The 17,911-nt window shown below is 48.0% G+C and overlaps 1 protein-coding gene across 1 annotated transcript in view; it reads left to right on the top strand.

Annotated features, from left to right (window-relative positions):
* The first annotated feature begins 237 nt into the window (after window positions 1–237).
* The window catches only part of LOC139240903 (unconventional myosin-Ib-like), a 67,898-nt gene continuing 50,224 nt past the window's right edge, over window positions 238–17,911 (top strand). The window contains exons 1-6 of the mRNA XM_070869410.1: window positions 238–363; window positions 1,681–1,796; window positions 5,894–5,988; window positions 8,306–8,410; window positions 10,582–10,628; window positions 12,791–12,854. Coding sequence (XP_070725511.1) covers window positions 238–363; window positions 1,681–1,796; window positions 5,894–5,988; window positions 8,306–8,410; window positions 10,582–10,628; window positions 12,791–12,854 — 553 coding nt within the window. The remainder of the gene's footprint in view (window positions 364–1,680; window positions 1,797–5,893; window positions 5,989–8,305; window positions 8,411–10,581; window positions 10,629–12,790; window positions 12,855–17,911) is intronic.

Consider the following 17,911-nt stretch of genomic DNA (forward strand, 5'->3'; position numbering starts at 1 on the left):
TTGGCCGCACTAGTGCAGAAAGTGAAAGGTAATGTCGGAGAATGGAAGCATTATTTATCGCCGTTGCCAGCTACAGAGAAATTGGACTTTACAAGGAGGTGGGGGCAAACCTGCAGGACAAAGACTACATTCTTATCTGGAGATAGCTGCCTGTGGTGCAACCAATTTCATTATTTTATACACTGCGAAATGGTTTCATTCATTTCATGTTGGTTTCATTCTTTGCAGTAACCAATCATGGCGAAGAAGTCCTCCTGCCTTGACAATACGGTTGGGGTGGGTGACATGGTGCTCTTAGACCCCCTCACCGACGAGACTCTACTTTCCAACCTCAAGAAGCGATTCAATAAAAATGAGATCTACGTAAGTACATTGAGGAGAGCCACTCGTGTGATGTCTGCAACTGTCACTTGAGAACATATGTTCCTGGGTGTCTAATATTATATAGTGAATAAATGTGGGCCTAGAAATGCTGGGACGTACTGTTCAGATGTCACACTGAACCGTACCGGCCATGAAGGCCACAGGTCTGATCCCACGCCTGTGCGGATTAAGCTGGTCTCAGCCAGGCTAGTGACCGGGGCAACAATTGGTCACAGCTCCTCTGGGTTAGAGAAGGGGGAAAAAATCAGCCACCATTTCCATCCCTGATCGTTATCTCGTGACACTCGCTGGGCAGGATCAGTTTGGCTGTGGTGCCCCCCGCATACGGTGGAATAGCCGGACAACACTGGCCCCTGGGGCAGGAGAGGCCGGAAGTCCCATTTCCACCTGGGTGAAGGCGTAAAATATGGGCTGGAACCCAGAACTGCAGGGATCTTGCCCCATTTAGACTGGACCTTTCAATTCTGGTCAGGGAAAGGGCCGTGGGAGGGTCTTCTGACCAACCGCCCCCCCCCCCCCCACAGTATCAAGCGGATGTGTCAGGAGAGAGTTCCTGGCTTTTCCTAGGAAATTCCTCCCTTGATGCCCATGAAATGCTTCAGTGGAACTCACGGCAGTTGAGATCCAGCATAAGTCCCTTTGAGGCCTTCTGAAGTTGAACTAAGGCAATCAATCATGGAGGGGGCCCATTACCTTCTCCAGCATCGAGTGGCTTCAGTGAGAGCCAAGGATTAGTTAAAAAGGTTTTTTCGCCATGGCCCACTTGGGCCCCAAGGCCTGCAGGTAGTGACAAGGCCTTAGAAGGGCAGATGACCTTGGGCTGGGGCGGCTGCTACTGATACACCCAGGCAGGTATGGCCCACCTCAGCTAGGCAAATGATTCTGTCGCCCCCCCCTGCCAGATCTGGGACGAGGTCTCCAGCCTTGGACAAGGCCACACCGAGATTCCAGTCCACACCACCTTACACCAGAATTTCCAGGCCCCTCTCTCTAGATTCACAAATAAGGAATGACAACTGAGAAAGTGACCAGAGGGAAACCAGTGCCCGGGGAATTTATCCCAGCAGGAATCGGTGCTTTCAGGAAGAGAGAGGAGCAGGGGGAGAGAATGGTGGAGAGGAGAGGGAGAGAGAACATTTTGGAGGTGGGGGCGGAGGAAGAAATAGCGTGTAGCAGAGACGTGGGGCCGCTTTGTGCCCATACTCTTCTGGTCAGGGGTCAAAAGGTGAGCAGAAAAATCTAAAATAGTATCAATAAGGTGCTGATGGCCTCTTGGCATTTGACTTATTCTCTCAGACCTACATCGGGAGTGTGGTTATTTCAATCAATCCCTACAAGATGCTTCCTATCTATGGCCAGGAGAAGATCAGCGAATACCGCAACTGTAACCTGTACGAGTTGAGTCCTCACATGTAAGTACTGCAGTCAACAGAGGCGCAGCAATACCGGCAATACAGGTGATTGCCCATGCAAGGGCCCTAAGAAACAAGGGTGACGTTCAAGCTGGAGCCAGTGCAGACAGCCATGAGGTCAATCCGCAGGATCAGGGGGTCTGAATTACGAGGAATGACTGGAGAAACTTGGGCATTTCCTGGAAACGACGTGTCTGAGTCGTGATCTGATAGATTGTTAAAGGTGCCGAAAAAGCTGACCCAGAATATGACTTCAAATTAAAGTGTCAGAGTAGAGCAAGAAATCCTTCTTCACACAGAGCTATCAAGATGTGGAATAAATGCCCAGATAGTGTTGTGAAGGTAACAATCATACAACCATAGAAGTTTACAGCACGGACGGAGGCCATTCGGCCCATCGTGTCCGCGCCGGCCGACCAAGAGCTGCGCAGCCTAATCCCACTTTCCCGCTCTGGGTCCGTAGCCCTGTAGGTTACTACACTTCAAGTGCACATCCAAATGTGGTGAGGGTTTCTGCCTCTACCACCCTTTCAGGCCGTGAGTTCCAGATCCCCACTTCCCTCTGGGTGAAGAAATTTCCCCTCAAATCCCCTCTAAACCTCGCCCCAATTACTTTAAATTTATGCCCCCTGGTTGTTGACCCCTCTGCTAAGGGAAATAGGCCCTTTCTATCCACTATATCCAGGCCCCTCATCATTTTATACACTTCAATGAGGTCTCCCCTCAGCCTCCTCTGTTCCAATGAAAACAAATCCAGCCTATCCAATCTGTCCTCATCGCTGATATTCTCCAGTCCCAACAACATCCTGGTAAATCTCCTCTGTACCCTCTCCAGTGCAATCACATCTTTCCTGTAATGTGGTGACCAGAACTGCATGCAGTACTCCAGCTGTGGCCTAACCAGTGTTTTATACAGTTCAAGAATAACCCACCTGCTCTTGTATTCTATGCCTTGGCTAATAAAGGCAAGCATTCCGTATGTCTTCTTAACCACCTTATGTACCTGGCCTGCTACCTTCAGGGATCTGTGGACATGCACTCCCAGGTCACTTTGTTCCAATCATGGGCTCATTCAAGAAACAATTGGATGCGACATGGCATTAGGATCTCTCTGGATGGATGAACAAAGATGGGCTGAATGGGCTTCCTCATCTGTGATTATCTTGTGAAATTATCACAGTCCTGAGTTCCACGTTCACCTGATTGTTTATGGCGAATGGTTATCATCAGGGCCATTGCTTTATGGTGACTGAATAGGTCAAATTCTGTTGCTAGCGTTGACTCCTTACTGGGGTGTAGTTCCATGGGTACCAACAGCTCTCACATATCTTGCCCAAGTTGCCACGTGTGAGTTTAGCGTGAGTGTTGGCAGGCTATTGGACTATGGAGGACCTCACGGCTGAGCCCGACCTTGTCCTCACCCAATGCCCACAACTATGCAACAGGGGTCACTGATCAGGAACAGAAACCATGGCTGATTTCCCCCCACTCCTATTCTAGAGGGGAAGAGGCATCATGTATTACCTCCATTTAGAACAGTTAACTCGGCACAGACCGTGAACTGAACCGGGAACCTTGCTGGTCTGTCTGGCCCAGTACACACGGGGTGATGCATCTATCTATTGGGCTGTCTGTTTATTTACAATCTTATACCATTAATTGCTACCAATGTAATGTAAGAAAGGGAATACACATTAAATGGTAGGGCACTGAGAAGTGTAGAGGAACAGAGGGACCTTGGCGTGCAGGTCCGCAGATCCCTGAAGGTAGCAGGCCAGGTGGATAAGGTGGTGAAGAAGGCACACGGGATACCTGCCTTTATTAGCCGAGGCATAGAATACAAGAGCAGGGGGGTTATGCTTGAACTGTATAAAACACTGGTTAGGCCACAGCTGGAGTACTGCGTGCAGTTCTGGTCACCTACAGGAAGGATGTGATTGCACTGGAGAGGGTACAGAGGAGATTTACCAGGATGTTGCCAGGACTGGAGAATCTAAGCTATGAGGAAAGATTGGATAGGCTGGGTTTGTTTCCTTTGGAACAGAGGAGGCTGAGGGGAGACCTCATTGAGGTGTATAAAATTATGAGGGGCCTAGATAGGGTGGATAGGAGCTATTTCCCTCAGCAGAGGGGTCAATAACCAGGGGGCATAGATTTAAAGTAATTGGGGGGAGGTTTAGAGGAGATTTGAGGGGAAATGTTTTCACCCAGAGGGCGGTGGGGGTCTAGGGCAGAACTCACTGCCTGAAAGGGTGGTAGAGGCAAAAATCCTCACCGTTAAAAAGTACTTGGATGTGCCCTTGAAATGCTGTAACCTACAGGGCTACGGACCGAGAGCTGGAAAGTGGGATTAGGCTGGAAAGCTTTGCCAGCTGGCGCGGACACGATGGGCCGGATGTCCTCCTTCCGTGCTATTCTATGATTCTACACTCTGACATCCCATGTGAACATGCTGCAGAATGCCAAACTTGACTGAGCTACTGAAGCAGGACTTGGCCTGAAGTCACTTCATTATAAATGATTGTTGCTTAAAGAGAATGTACAACAAATGCTGCCAAACAGAAATCCCAAATAATTGGAGTTTTGAGCGTGCTCTTGCAGTTAGTGAGAAGAGGCCGAGAGAAGAGACATGGAGAAAACCCAGCGAGCCCTGTTGGACTGTTCGTGTGTGTGGACAGGTTTGGACTCGGTTGAGTTGGCCCAGTGGTTGAGTAGCCAGCCTACACTCAGCATCTAGGCTCACGGGTGAAAAATAGGCAGCTGGGCAAAGTATCAGAGGACAGTCAGTGCCCTTGGAACCAGTCAGCACCTTCAGGAGAGATGGGGACATGAAAGGCGGAAATTTGGCAAATGACTTTATTGAATTTAAAATCCCCGGATCTATTTGTAAATCCAATGTTCTATCTGGCCTGGCAGCTGTTGTCCTACGTGATGGTACTATCGACATTTGGTTAATGGTTACACCCTGATCCTATTCCTGATCCTCTGTGACGAACAGTTCCTTCAATTGAAATCAGATTTGCTGTTAGCAGCAGTGTGCGTTAACCTGTGCATTTCTCATCTGTGCAATGCTGCAGATCTCCCTGGATTTTGTGTTTTTTTCTGACAAGGTCCTAGCAGCACTTTCCCCACAAACCCACTCCCACTGGGGCCCCAACCTTACCTGGAAGAGCAGGCATGAGATGCTTCCTGAGGGAGGATGCACAAGTCGTTCTCTGTCAAAGATCAGAGCTGGATTAACACTGCCCATCCCACCTCACCCTCCCAACTTAGAGGGAGTCTCCCCATCAGTGAAAATCAAAATGTTACGAATGTTAAAATGAAGTTTTCCTTCTATCTCTGATAAATATTTGGAATATTTTTGTCTAAACAGTGCTGTCGTCAATACTGGCGGACTCAGGCATTACTGAGCCTGTTTGAGTGAAGGAGTTGAATTAACATTTGTGGATAGGTCCCTCATCACCATAGGCAGTCCCTCGAAGCGAGGATGACTTACTTCCACGCCAAAAAAGAATGAGTTCACAGGTGTTTCAATGATATTCCGGATCCCGAACTACATCCTGAAGGGTGGAAGATGCCTGTGGGTGGATTGTTTTAACGTGGGGTGACCGTTGCACACCAGTCTGTGTTTAGTTACCTGATCTCGGCCGCAGGGTTGGGGAGGGGCCAGTAGGTGTGCTGCATTTGGCTTCAGTGCCACTGGGAAGAGGGAGGGAAATACTCAATGATGAATTATGCTCCTGATCATTAACCAGTGACCCCTGCTGCAACCTGTAGCTTGGTGGAGTTAGTCTGTTTACACATGTTGTCGGGACACTTGGCGAGGTACCTGGGGCAGCGGGTGGTCATGGTGCTATGCTCCCGCAAGGAGTCAACACCTTGAGAAGAAGAGGGGAGAAAACTGGGACAAAAGAAAAAACTGCAGCACGAGGGTCACTATCTGTTAATACGAAATCTTTTGAAGCTGTTGGACTTTACATCGGTTCCTTCAGGTGATACCTTGAGGAGGACAAGTTAAGCCACAGGCAGCAGTGGGAAAAGGGAGCCAAAATATATTGAGCAAAAAAACGTTTTAAGTATCTCACTTCTCCCTACAGCTATGCCATTGCAGATGATGCATACAGATCACTACGAGACAGAAATAAGGACCAGTGTGTTCTCATCACTGGGGAGAGTGGATCGGGAAAGACAGGTACAGTATCCTGGAACACAGATTGGACACTGTCCAATTGGTAAACACCACAGTTAGCTTAATGCATTGCGGGGTATAATACAACAGCAACAACTTACAAATGTGTGGAGAGAAAAACAGAGTCAATGTTTCAAGTCGTTGACCTTTCATCAGAGGTTCTTAAGATGGTCCTGAGATAGTTGCAGCATCATTTGAAATTCAATTCTGGAGAGTGACTCTCCTTGAGCACTGTCCCTAGACCCACCTATAACATAAAAGGGTGTGAAACGATGTAATATGTGGGTGTGATCCAAACCTTGCACTTGGAATTTAGACCGAGAGATAAGACTCAGGACCAGTTACCTTGTTGCTGGGTGATTATCAGCAGTGCATCTGCTGGGTTGCCATATAAGGGTAATTCAGCCAGGAGCTGTGTTTAATGTATAGCTGTCAAGGTCACATGCAAAGGTTGGGTTTTTTGTGCAATTAGAAAGTGGGAAAGTGATGTGCCTTTTTCACTCTAGAAATATTTAGTACTGTACTGTACACTGCTAAGAAACAGGTTAAAAACTTCCAACTCAGTTTATAATGTAGACTTCATACTGGTAGAAAGCCAGGACGATTTTGGGAGTCTACAGGAAATTTGGTGCAAATCTGGTATTGAAAGGTGGTTGTGACAGGTGAAGTACTGGTTTTACACCGGTGTAAAAGGGCCACAGAATTGATGTGGCATTAAAAAGAAAAACTGTGAATACCGAATTCTGAAATAACACCGGAAAGGTGGAAACGCACAGCATCTGAAAGAGAAATGGCCAGTTCATGTTTTGTGAACTCTGAAAGGCCTGACCGGAAGCGTTAACCTATCCTCTTTCAGATCCTCACTGACCTAATGTGCAATTCCACATTTTCTGCTTATTTAACCATCAGTGTAAACCCCACTGCGCCCAGCTGCTCATATAAGGTGTGGGTGCACTAACGTACTGCGCTGCGAGGCAGGGGTGGGGGGGGGGGGGGAAGTTAGGATATCTATTCTTGTGTCTTTTGGACAAGACGTTAAACCGAGGCCCCGTCTGCCCTTTCAAGATCCCATGGCACTATTGGAAGAAGAGCAGGGGAGTTCTCCCCGGCTTCCTGGACAATATTTATCCCTCAAACCAAAATCACTAAAACCACGTCAGCCCATGTTATGTTGGGTTTCTTATTACAACGCTACCTACAGCAGAAGCTCTGACCCTGGTGTTAGCACTATAATGGAGGCACTGTTTTTCTAGTGGAAGCCTGGCTGAGCAGTTTCTGCATTACTTCCCCAAACAGGGTGTAGTGTATGCACCTGTGAGTATGCTCACCGGTTTGTAGAGCTGTTGTGAAGGGGCTGCTCCTCAAATTCTGGCTGCACTTCAGTCCCACGCTCCTGATCTTTGGGCATCCTGTGCGGAGGGGAGCGGGTAGGTCCGAGGGCCTCCTCATGGGACTGCTCCTGGGCCTGGCCAAGGGGGCCATCAGCCGGTCCAGGCAGCGGGCGGTCGAGGAGGTCGTTCAGCCCGACTGCCTGCCTCTCTTCCGCGGTTACATCTGAGCCAGGGTGTCCCTGGAAATGGAGCACGCGGTGTCCACCGGTACACTCGCGGCCTTCCGCGAGAGGTGGGCGCCGAAGGGACTGGAGTGCATCATCACCCCCGGCAACAGAATCTTAATTTGATTTAAGATTACCGTCCAAAGTTTACTTTGTTCAATGTGTCGATTTTAGAGCCCCCTTTTAATCAGGGGGCACTTGATTTACAGATCAACTTAAAATAGTTGTAGAGCTGTTGCATTGTGAGTGGCTAAGCCAGTCACGTGATGTTCACAAGACTCAATAAAACCCCAGCCAGTTGGGTCTAGGTCATCCATGATGAGGTATGCAGTTGTGAGCCTGGTGGATGAACTGGTAATGTGTCGTGTGATTGTTAAACCTTTGCAAATAAACCGACTAGTTCTTAATAGCAATGTGTTGCTGTGAATTCTTAAGCAAAGAACCCATGAAGCAAATACATTACAAAAATACACAGGGAATCACCCAGAACGAAAAAACTCCCAGTCATAGCTTGATGTACCTTGCCTTCCATGCCGTGGAATCCACCAAAGGTTAAATGGGTTGATACCGGGTAAATCCACTTCGGGTGGAGAGGGCTTTGAAATGTAAAGGGTGCAATAGGGTAACCAGAGTTGTCCCCTCTTTCCCACCCACCAGTGAAGAAGGTCGTGTGGTGACCAATGTGGAACTATAAGCCTAAAAAGGTAGAGGGGAATGCTAAGGTAAGATGTGTGAATAACAGTGTCTCTGTTTTTCCCCCCTCAGAGGCCAGTAAACTCGTGATGTCGTATATTGCTGCAGTTTGTGGCAAAGGAGAAGAGGTCAATCAAGTCAAAGAGCAGCTTTTGCAGTCAAATCCTGTCTTGGAAGGTATAGTGAATCCAGTTGTATCTGCTCTTCCTTTAATGTTTTCTTTCCGTGTTCTCCCCTGAAGCCATCAGAAACAGGGATCCTGGCTGACTGAATTTGTTCCCCCCTTCCCTAACCCAGGGGCACTGAGGATAATTGTAGCACCCTTACTTCTGCTCTGGAAGAGATCAGATCATTCAACATACAGGTGGAATGGAACATAGGACCTACATGGTCTGAGAGCCCAGTGTGGAAATGGCTCAGTGCATTTACCCAGCAAGACACTGGGGGAAGCTCTGGTCTTTATTTCAAAGAATCTAGAAATTCCACAGGCCCAAATCAGGTCCAGCCAAAATGATGATAGACTCGAGGTGGAATTGGACTTCGGCGGGATGCAAAACAGGCAAAATCGCATGTGCCAACCATTATACAACAACAACACCAACTTGTATTTATATAGCACCTTTAACGCAGGTCGGGGCCAAAAAAAAGGAGCGGCGAGCGGCCTCGGGAGCAGCGTGGAGGTCCCGGGAGACTACTCCAGGGAGCAGTGCGAGCTGGTGCAGGAGGGCGACAGCAGCGAAGAGTGACATCATCAAGGTCCAGGTCGGTGATTGGAGCGCAGGCAGACACAGCAGGAGTGGCGAGGTCAGGGCGAAGGAGCGGCGAGAGATTGTAGAGGGACGCCAGGAGAGGCGTGAGTTCGGAGCCAGGGGCCCAGGGGCAGCACGGACCAGCCCACAACTGTGCGTTATGTGTGCGCACTGGGTCCGTGCAGCAGAGCTGGTCTCCAGTTGTCCTGGTTAACCCTTGCCACTGGACCAAGACCTCGCTCTGTCAAGCCCGTGTGGTGCCTGGTGTGCAACGGTCACCCCACGTTAAAACAATCCACCCACAGGCATCTTCCACCCTTCAGGATGTAGTTCAGGACCTGGAATATTAGGTCCTTCATTGAAACACCTGTGAACTCATCCCTTTTTGGCGTGGAAGCAAGTCATCCTCGTTTTGAGGGACTGCCTATGATGGTGATTCTGCCCTAGCACCGATGTTCCTTCTAATCTTTTTTGGGAGGGGGACTGCATGGCCCCTTTAACGGGCTGCACAGCCCATCCAAAACTCCGCATACGCAGATTTTCCATTTATGAGCCGGTTAGCCGGCTGCACGGGACCTCAAGAGCACTGCACGGTCGCGCAGCTTAAAGGGAACATTCCCGAGCACTATCCCATTATTATTCAAATAAACACAGTACTTTTACTCTCCCCTTGCTCCGGTTTCCCCAGTGCCACACGAAGTATAGCTGATGGACAAGGCGGATCAATCACTTGTTCCCACACCTCCACCAGTGCTCTTAACCTGCCGCGAGAAAGCACGTGACAGAGACCTGGGCAGCAGGCCTCTGATCAGTCACTCCTCACAGCAGCACAGCTGAGATCAGGGACCCAGTGCAATGGGGGAGTCAGCTCCACTGGCTGTGTCACCATTCACCTTGTGGCTGTATTAGTAGTAATACTGGGGAAGTCCAGGGCAAGGGCTCACAGTCTCAGGATACGGGGTAGGAAATTTAGGACCGAGATGAGGAGAAATGTTTTCACTCCGAGGGTGGTGAACCTGTGGAATTCTCTACCACAGAAGGCTGTGGAGGCCAAGTCACTGAATATATTTAAGAGGGAGACAGATAGATTTCTAGAAACAAAAGGCATCAAGGGGTATGGGGAGAAAGCGGGAATACGGTGTTGAGATAGAGGATCAGCCATGATCATATTGAATGGTGGTGCAGGCTCGAAGGACCGAATGGCCTACTACTGCTCCTATTTTCTATGTTCCTATGTTCCTATGTTTCTATGTTCCTATGTTTCTATGTTCCTATGTTCCTATGTTTCTATGTTTCTATGTTCCTATGTTCCTATGTTCCTATGTTTCTATGTTTCTATGTTCCTATGTTCCTATGTTTCTATGTTTCTATGTTCCTATGTTTCTATGTTCCTATGTTCCTATGTTCCTATGTTCCTATGTTTCTATGTTCCTATGTTCCTATGTTTCTATGTTCCTATGTTCCTATGTTCCTATGTTTCTATGTTTCTATGTTCCTATGTTCCTATGTTTCTATGTTTCTATGTTCCTATGTTCCTATTGCTGATCACTTCCCATGGAGCCACTCCTGACGATGTTTTACACCTTTTGTTTTCAACAGCGTTCGGGAATGCCAAGACTCTGCGGAATGACAACTCCTCCAGATTTGTACGTATTATTATGGCCCATTAGCTGGCATGTGTCGGTGAGGGAGGGGGAAGGGGGAATGGTTGGGGATGGATTTTGGGTGTAAAGAGAATCAGTTGGGAAATTTTTTTTTAAAACTCATATTGCACAGAGCAGCTGAGATCCCATATTTTGTTGTCCATATTATGGAGCAAATATGTGATTTACAGGCCTGTTGGAGCCTAGCATATGGCAGCACACAGCAGCAGGGTGGAACTTCCTGGCTAGGTCCCTTGACACTGCTGCATTCACTATCTGAACCACGGCTTTGTGAGATTGTGGTGAATGGAGACTAGAGCTGTTCTCTCGTGGAAGGGAGGAGGGGGCGGCCGGGGGAGACTGCGGGGAAAATCACTTTGGCTTGCTTGCACCACTCTCTCAGGAGTGTCGGAGGGGCAGGGAGAGGGGAGAACATAAGAACATAAGAAATAGGAGCAGGAGTAGGCCATACGGCCCCTCGAGCCTGCTCCGCCATTTAATAGAAACATAGAAACATAGAAAATAGGTGCAGGAGCAGGCCATTCAGCCCTTCGAGCCTGCACCGCCATTCAATGAGTTCATGGCTGAACATGAAACTTCAGTACCCCCTTCCTGCTTTCTCGCCATAACCCTTGATCCCCCGAGTAGTAAGGACTTCATCTAACTCCCTTTTGAATATATTTAGTGAATTGGCCTCAACTACTTTCTGTGGTAGAGAATTCCACAGGTTCACCACTCTCTGGGTGAAGAAGTTTCTCCTCATCTCGGTCCTAAATGGCTTACCCCTTATCCTCAGACTGTGACCCCTGGTTCTGGACTTCCCCAACATTGGGAACATTCTTTCTGCATCTAACCTGTCTAAACCCGTCAGAATTTTAAACGTTTCTATGAGGTCCCCTCTCATTCTTCTGAACTCCAGTGAATACAAGCCCAATTGATCCAATCTTTCTTGATAGGTCAGTCCCGCCATCCCGGGAATCAGTCTGGTGAACCTTCGCTGCACTCCCTCAATAGCAAGAATGTCCTTCCTCAAGTTAGGAGACCAAAACTGTACACAATACTCCAGGTGTGGCCTCACCAAGGCCCTGTACAACTGTAGCAACACCTCCCTGCCCCTGTATTCAAATCCCCTCGCTATGAAGGCCAACATGCCATTTGCTTTCTTAACCGCCTGCTGTACCTGCATGCCAACCTGCATGCCAACCTTGGCTGATCCGATCATGGACTCAGCTCCACTTCCCTCCCCGCTCCCCATAACCCTTTATTCCCTTATTGGTTAAGAAACTGTTTCTCTCTGTCTTAAATTTATTCAATGACCCAGCCTCCACAGCTCTCTGAGGCAGCGAATTCCACAGATTTACAACCCTCTGAGAGAAGAAATTCCTCCTCATCCCAGTTATAAATGGGCGGCCCCTTATTCTAAGACCATGCCCCCTAGTTCTAGTCTCCCCCATCAGTGGAAACATCCTCTCTGCATCCACCTTGTCAAGCCCCCTCATAATCTTATACGTTTCGATGAGATCACCTCTCATTCTTCTGAATTCCAATGAGTAGAGGCCCAACCTACTCAACCTTTCCTCATAAGTCAACCCCCTCATCTCCGGAATCAACCGAGTGAACCTTCTCTGAACTGCCTCCAAAGCAAGTATATCCTTTCGTAAATACGGAAACCAAAACTGCACGCAGTACTCCAGGTGTGGCCTCACCAATACCCTGTATAACTGGAGCAAGACTTCCCTGCTTTCACTCAGAGATTGTTAACCTGTGGAATTCCCTGCCGCAGAGAGTTGTTGATGCCAGTTCATTGGATATATTCAAGACGGAGTTAGATGTGGCCTTTACGGCTAAGGGGATCAAGGGGTATGGAGAGAAAGCAGGAAAGGGGTACTGAGGTGAATGATCAGCCATGATCTTATTGAATGGTGGTGCCGGCTCGAAGGGCCAAATGGCCTGCTCCTGCACCTAATTTCTATATTCCATCCCCTTTGCAATAAAGGCCAAGATTCCATTCCAAGAGTCTTGCATGAAGAAGGAACTCTGTAACTGTTATTTACGATGGGGTGGGGCTGCTTTGGAATTTTTATGGGTATCAAAAAATAAATAAAGCTAATGTGTCCTGCCTTTGAATTTTCTCCTAAACTGAGTCTCTGCGTTTCTCTGTTCAGGGAAAATACATGGATATTGAGTTTGATTTCAAGGGTGACCCGTTGGGTGGAGTCATCAGTAACTGTAAGTACTGTTCTTGATAATGCTAAAGGAAACCAGAGGCAGAGTTACCCCATTCCTTAGTTCTGGATTTGGCCTTCTGCTACCAAAAGGTCTGGTGGGCAGGCAGACCTCAGACCTCCGCTCGTGACCCTTTGGGGTGAGCTGCTGGAAGCCACGAGGTGAAGCTCAGGCAATGTCCCTTATCTGATCCCCCTCCTCCATCATGAGGTGTTGCTCTACTCAGCATGGCTCAGGCTGAGTACGGAGTGGAGCAGAGATTGGGCCTGCATTTTCTTACTCCAAGGCACTAAACGTTAGTGCGTTGAGACCTCAATCCCAATGTGACACCTTCAAGACCTATACATAAAGGCAGAGTTTTCAACCACATGCCAAAGACAGGGGATACAGAGTGTTGAGGAAAGATAGAGTGAGAGGAAAGGAGATGGTTTAGCCCAAATGTCAGAGACACCTGCAAGGTTAAGGAAGTAGATCCCATGAGATGTGGAAAACTCTCCCATGAACTCCAGTTTCTCACTATCTTCCCGCCCCCCCTCCCGCAGTCCTCATCAGACTCATGTTAATGAGCCCCAGGACCCGTTCCCTTGACCCTCTCCCAACCAAGCTCCTTGCCACTCAACTGACTCTCCTCAGGTACTGTTCCCTCGCCACCTTCCATACTGCCGTCATTCACTCCTCCCTTATTTAAGCCCACCCTTGACCCCTGCATACTTCCCAACTACCGTCTTATTTCCAACCTCGCCCTTCCTCTCCAAGCTCTCCCAGCTCCACATCCATCCCTCCCAGCACTCCGAGCTTGGAGTGCTTCAGTCTCATTTCTGTCCCGCCAACAGCACTGAAATCACTCTCGGCAGTTACCAATATCCCGTGTGACTGTAACCATGGCATATTAACCCTCCTTGCTCTCTCTGCAGTCTTCAGTATGGCCAACCATTCCATGCTCCTCCATCCCTCTCCTCTGTGGTCCATCATGTAGTACCACCCTTTCATGGTTCTATTCTTACCTATCCCTACATAGCCAGCACATCTTGTGCAATGATTTGTCCTCCCACCCACACACAGTCACTTCTGGTGTACCCTGAAGTTTCATCCTCGGCCCTTCCTATTCGTCATTTCCCTGCTGCATCTCAGTGACGTTATCCAAGTGCATGGAGTCAGCTTCTGGATGTACGTTGATGGCACCCAGCTTCACTGCTCCACCATCACCCTTGGCTCCACAGTGCTTTGTTGTCTGACTGCCTGTGGGATCCAAAACCACGCCTTTAGCTCATGGCTTTAATTATATATAATGTTTAGAAATGTAAATCGTTTTATTTTTGTTATTTTTTTCCACCAATGGTAAATTGTCTGCCGACTCTTGTCACATGATCTGAGTTACGGTGCACTCTGGGTATTGAGGTTCCACACGAGCACAGTGAAAACTACTAATACCACGATGCATCTCTCTCACACTCACACGCACAAAATGAACCCACAGCAACTGGAAATCTAACTGCCCAAGGCACGGGTGAACGCAATACCTGCGGACAGAAGGGCAGGCCTACATGTGGAAAACATCTTGCAGACATTTGTAACATTAAATAATGACATATGTCATTTTGCTTTTGTGTTTTCTATTTTATTAATATTGGCCTCGAGATTAGTTGCTCTAACTCCAGCAGGAGTCCGGCGAAAGGGCCACAAACACTGCCTGCACTTGGATATGCCAGGTCCCTGACTTGTGATAGAACTGGCTGTGGTTTGGTTTGGCGACACCTACCCCAAACGAGGCCATTGGCACGGATGGGGACAGGGCCGAGTGTGGGGACTCGCTACACTGGAAGCTCCTACTTCCTCAGCCTCAAAGGGACCTGGCATGAGTTTGATACTTTTGAGCAAAATGAGATGTACTGGCCTCCTGATGGGCGGAAGTAGGCCTCACTGGGATGGTCCAGGTTGAGATCTTGGCCTGCACCTCCAAAGATCGGGGATAGATCTGACGCAGGAGACCACAACCCGCAGCTTTCAGAGGAGGGACTTGATGCCTCCCTCCCTCCCCCGCCCGCCCCAGAATTTCCAGTGTCTTCAACGGTGGGGGGTGGGGGGGGAATGGGGACGAAGGGGAGTGCTACAGATGTGCCCACACACACAGCCCTGTTCCTGGAGGCCTCTCCAACTGACCCTGCAAGCCTCAGCAGCAGGTGCAATGTTGGCATAACGGCCCAGGATGGCACTCCTGCGGGTTTTCTGGGCCGTTATTTCTCGCGGTATATACCGACCTGAGGGAAGAAGTAAAACGGTGGCTGAAAACAGTACAAAGAAATTCCTTGAACAACTTTGTCAGTTTTAGGTTGTGAATGGCAGTTTTGGGGGGTGAAAAGTTGAAGGGTACGATTGCTTATTATTCTCCTGGTTATTTGTTTCTGTATTGGCACATTCTTGCTCCCTGTGATTCACTCTGATTACTCAATTATGGCAGGTAAGCGGTAATGCCAGTATTTGTTGCCCTATGGCTGTGTGATCGGTCGGAAGTGTGACTCTTTTGTGCTGTGCCACCTCTAAGGCCACACTTTCAAATGCAATGTCTTTTGAAAGTTGTGCTGCAACCAAGGCATGCTAACTGCCAGAGTGATACTTATTAGATAGATGGTATGGCGAGAATGGGTAAACTTGAAGAATTAAAATGTTAGGAGGAGGTTGTGGTACGTACACCTCAGCTTCCTGTACACTGCTGACAGTGTCCGTCAGTGACAATTAGTGGGCTTTCCACACCTCACGAACAGGAAACAGTGCCTGAGTGCTTAATGGAGTTGTTTAGCATGTAATTAATGCGCTATTATAAATTGCAGACTTTGACAAACTGTTGTGATGGAGCTCAGCCCAGCTGATTTTCATATCTGATTTTCATAACTGTCTAAATATCCGATCGCTATGGACCACTCAAAGTGAACATTCAATTCCAATGGAAAGTTATGTGATCAGTTTCAGGCCCTTTGATACAAGGTCCTAGAAATTTGTTGACAGTGCCCGTTTTACAGGCACAAACCCGACACCAAAGCGTCCAATATGGCTGGCAGCGTGTGCACACATATTCCACGCTGAAAGTGCAATACCCACCATATTGGTAAAGGTAGATAAAGAGGCATCCAGAGCCCATGGCTGAAACAGGCTTTGGGTCCTTTGCATATGCAAACAAGGGGTCTGACGTCTGTTTGAAGTCCACTTTTCTGGCTGCGTCCAGAAAAATGTGGTCTACACACATAAAGGGACTGCTGGAGGCCATCACTAAAAAAAGTACATTGGTTGAAAAATACTTATCTGAATGTGGAACCGGGAGGTGCACACAGGTTCCGAAGTTGATCACACGATGTTGCAGTGAAAGTGAACATTCCATCCCAAAGATGCTCCCGTGCCCCACCTGGCCTAGCACAGCCCCACAGTTTGAGAACCATTGTCCTAAAAGATGCTAATAAGGGCTGAAACTGAGGATGAACATAATATATGTTTACTTCCTCTCAATAGTCTGGAGAGAAATCCCGAGTAACACACCCTCCATTTTTGGAGATAATCCATGTAGGCTTAGCCACTTCAACAGCAATGAGATGGAGGTCCTACACTGGATCAAAGGATTCAAAACCAATAAATGCCAGGTGTAATATATTTGCTTCATGGGTTCTTTGCTTAAGAATTCAGAGCAACACGTTGCTATTAAGAACTAGTTGGTTTATTAACAAAAGTTTAATAATCAAACTACATGTTACCAGTTCATCCACCAGGCTCACAACTGCATACCTCATCGTGGATCCTCTGAACCCAACTGGCTGGGGTTTTATTGAGTCTTGTGAACATCACGTGACTGGCTAAGCCACTCACAGTGCAACAGCTCTACTAGCCTGTGAGCATCCTCACAGGGGTGTGCATTGCACCAGGGATACTTGCCATTTATCCCATGGTGTTAAGAGAGACAGGGATGAGATTTTGAGTTGCTGATGGTCATCGTGAGTCAATGAACCTTGGGGAGGTCTCAGGAGATTGGAAACAGGTGAACACAGGCACCACTTTCCAAACTGGGGACGAAACCGATCCAGGCAACTATACACCCATAAGTCTTCCATCAATATTGGGTAAAAATGGAGTTGGTTATCATTTGAGTACTATGAGAATGCGTATTGCTCAGTTTAAAATGCACAGCTTTTTAGGTGATGCTTGTCACCCTTTATAGGTTTGTTTGGCAGTGTGACACCGAAAAACAAGACCAGAAAAATGCCCCAAGGATCGTGGACTAGGATCAGCTACTATTTAAAAAATATAATTTTGGTTAAATAGTAATAGTTACGGTCCTTACAGTACTTGAGGAGCAGAAGAGGAGTTGAGGAGATCACAGCAAGAGAGCTGCAACAGAGACCTGGGTCAGTCAGCAACAGAAAAAAGGAGACAGATGTGGACCAGTCAACTGGCAGCAAGCAGCCAGTATCAGGGAACAAGCCCTTTGAACCATCAGCGCAATAACCAGCCGGCAGCAAACAGTCAGCAAACAGCTAGCAGCAAATAGCAAATGGTCAGCAAACAGCTAGCAGCAAACAGCAAATGGTCAGCAAACAGCAACAGCAAACAGAAGTCAGTAGTAGCCAATGATTGGCAGCCGCAATAAATAGCGACAAACAAATCAATATCTGGTCAGCAGCTCGCTGATCAGGGACTTGGAACTTGGTGGCAGAAGCACTGAAGTCTCAGAGGAGCACGAACAACATTCTTCGATACAAACTGAGAATCTTACTGTAAGGGCACCTGGATTGCTGCCGTTGCAGGATTCTAGTCCCACTCAGTTGCTCGGACAGATTCTGCCTTGGAGAAGCAGCAGTAGACAGTGGGAGTGCTGGCAATATAGTCAGCATTTATAGTAAACTTCTCAGTTTATACGGACGTCTCGGGTTACTGCCGCTGCTCCCGCGAGATGTCTGTGATCTGGTGCCACTTTCCAAATTCTGGGCGAGCAATTGCGTTCCATGATTTCATCTACTTTGTACATCTGTATGAAAATCTTAAATAAAATAGGTGGTCTTAATCATAACAGTACTGGT

Source organism: Pristiophorus japonicus, chromosome X (assembly GCF_044704955.1).
Source record: "Pristiophorus japonicus isolate sPriJap1 chromosome X, sPriJap1.hap1, whole genome shotgun sequence".
Taxonomy (NCBI): Eukaryota; Metazoa; Chordata; class Chondrichthyes; family Pristiophoridae; genus Pristiophorus; species Pristiophorus japonicus.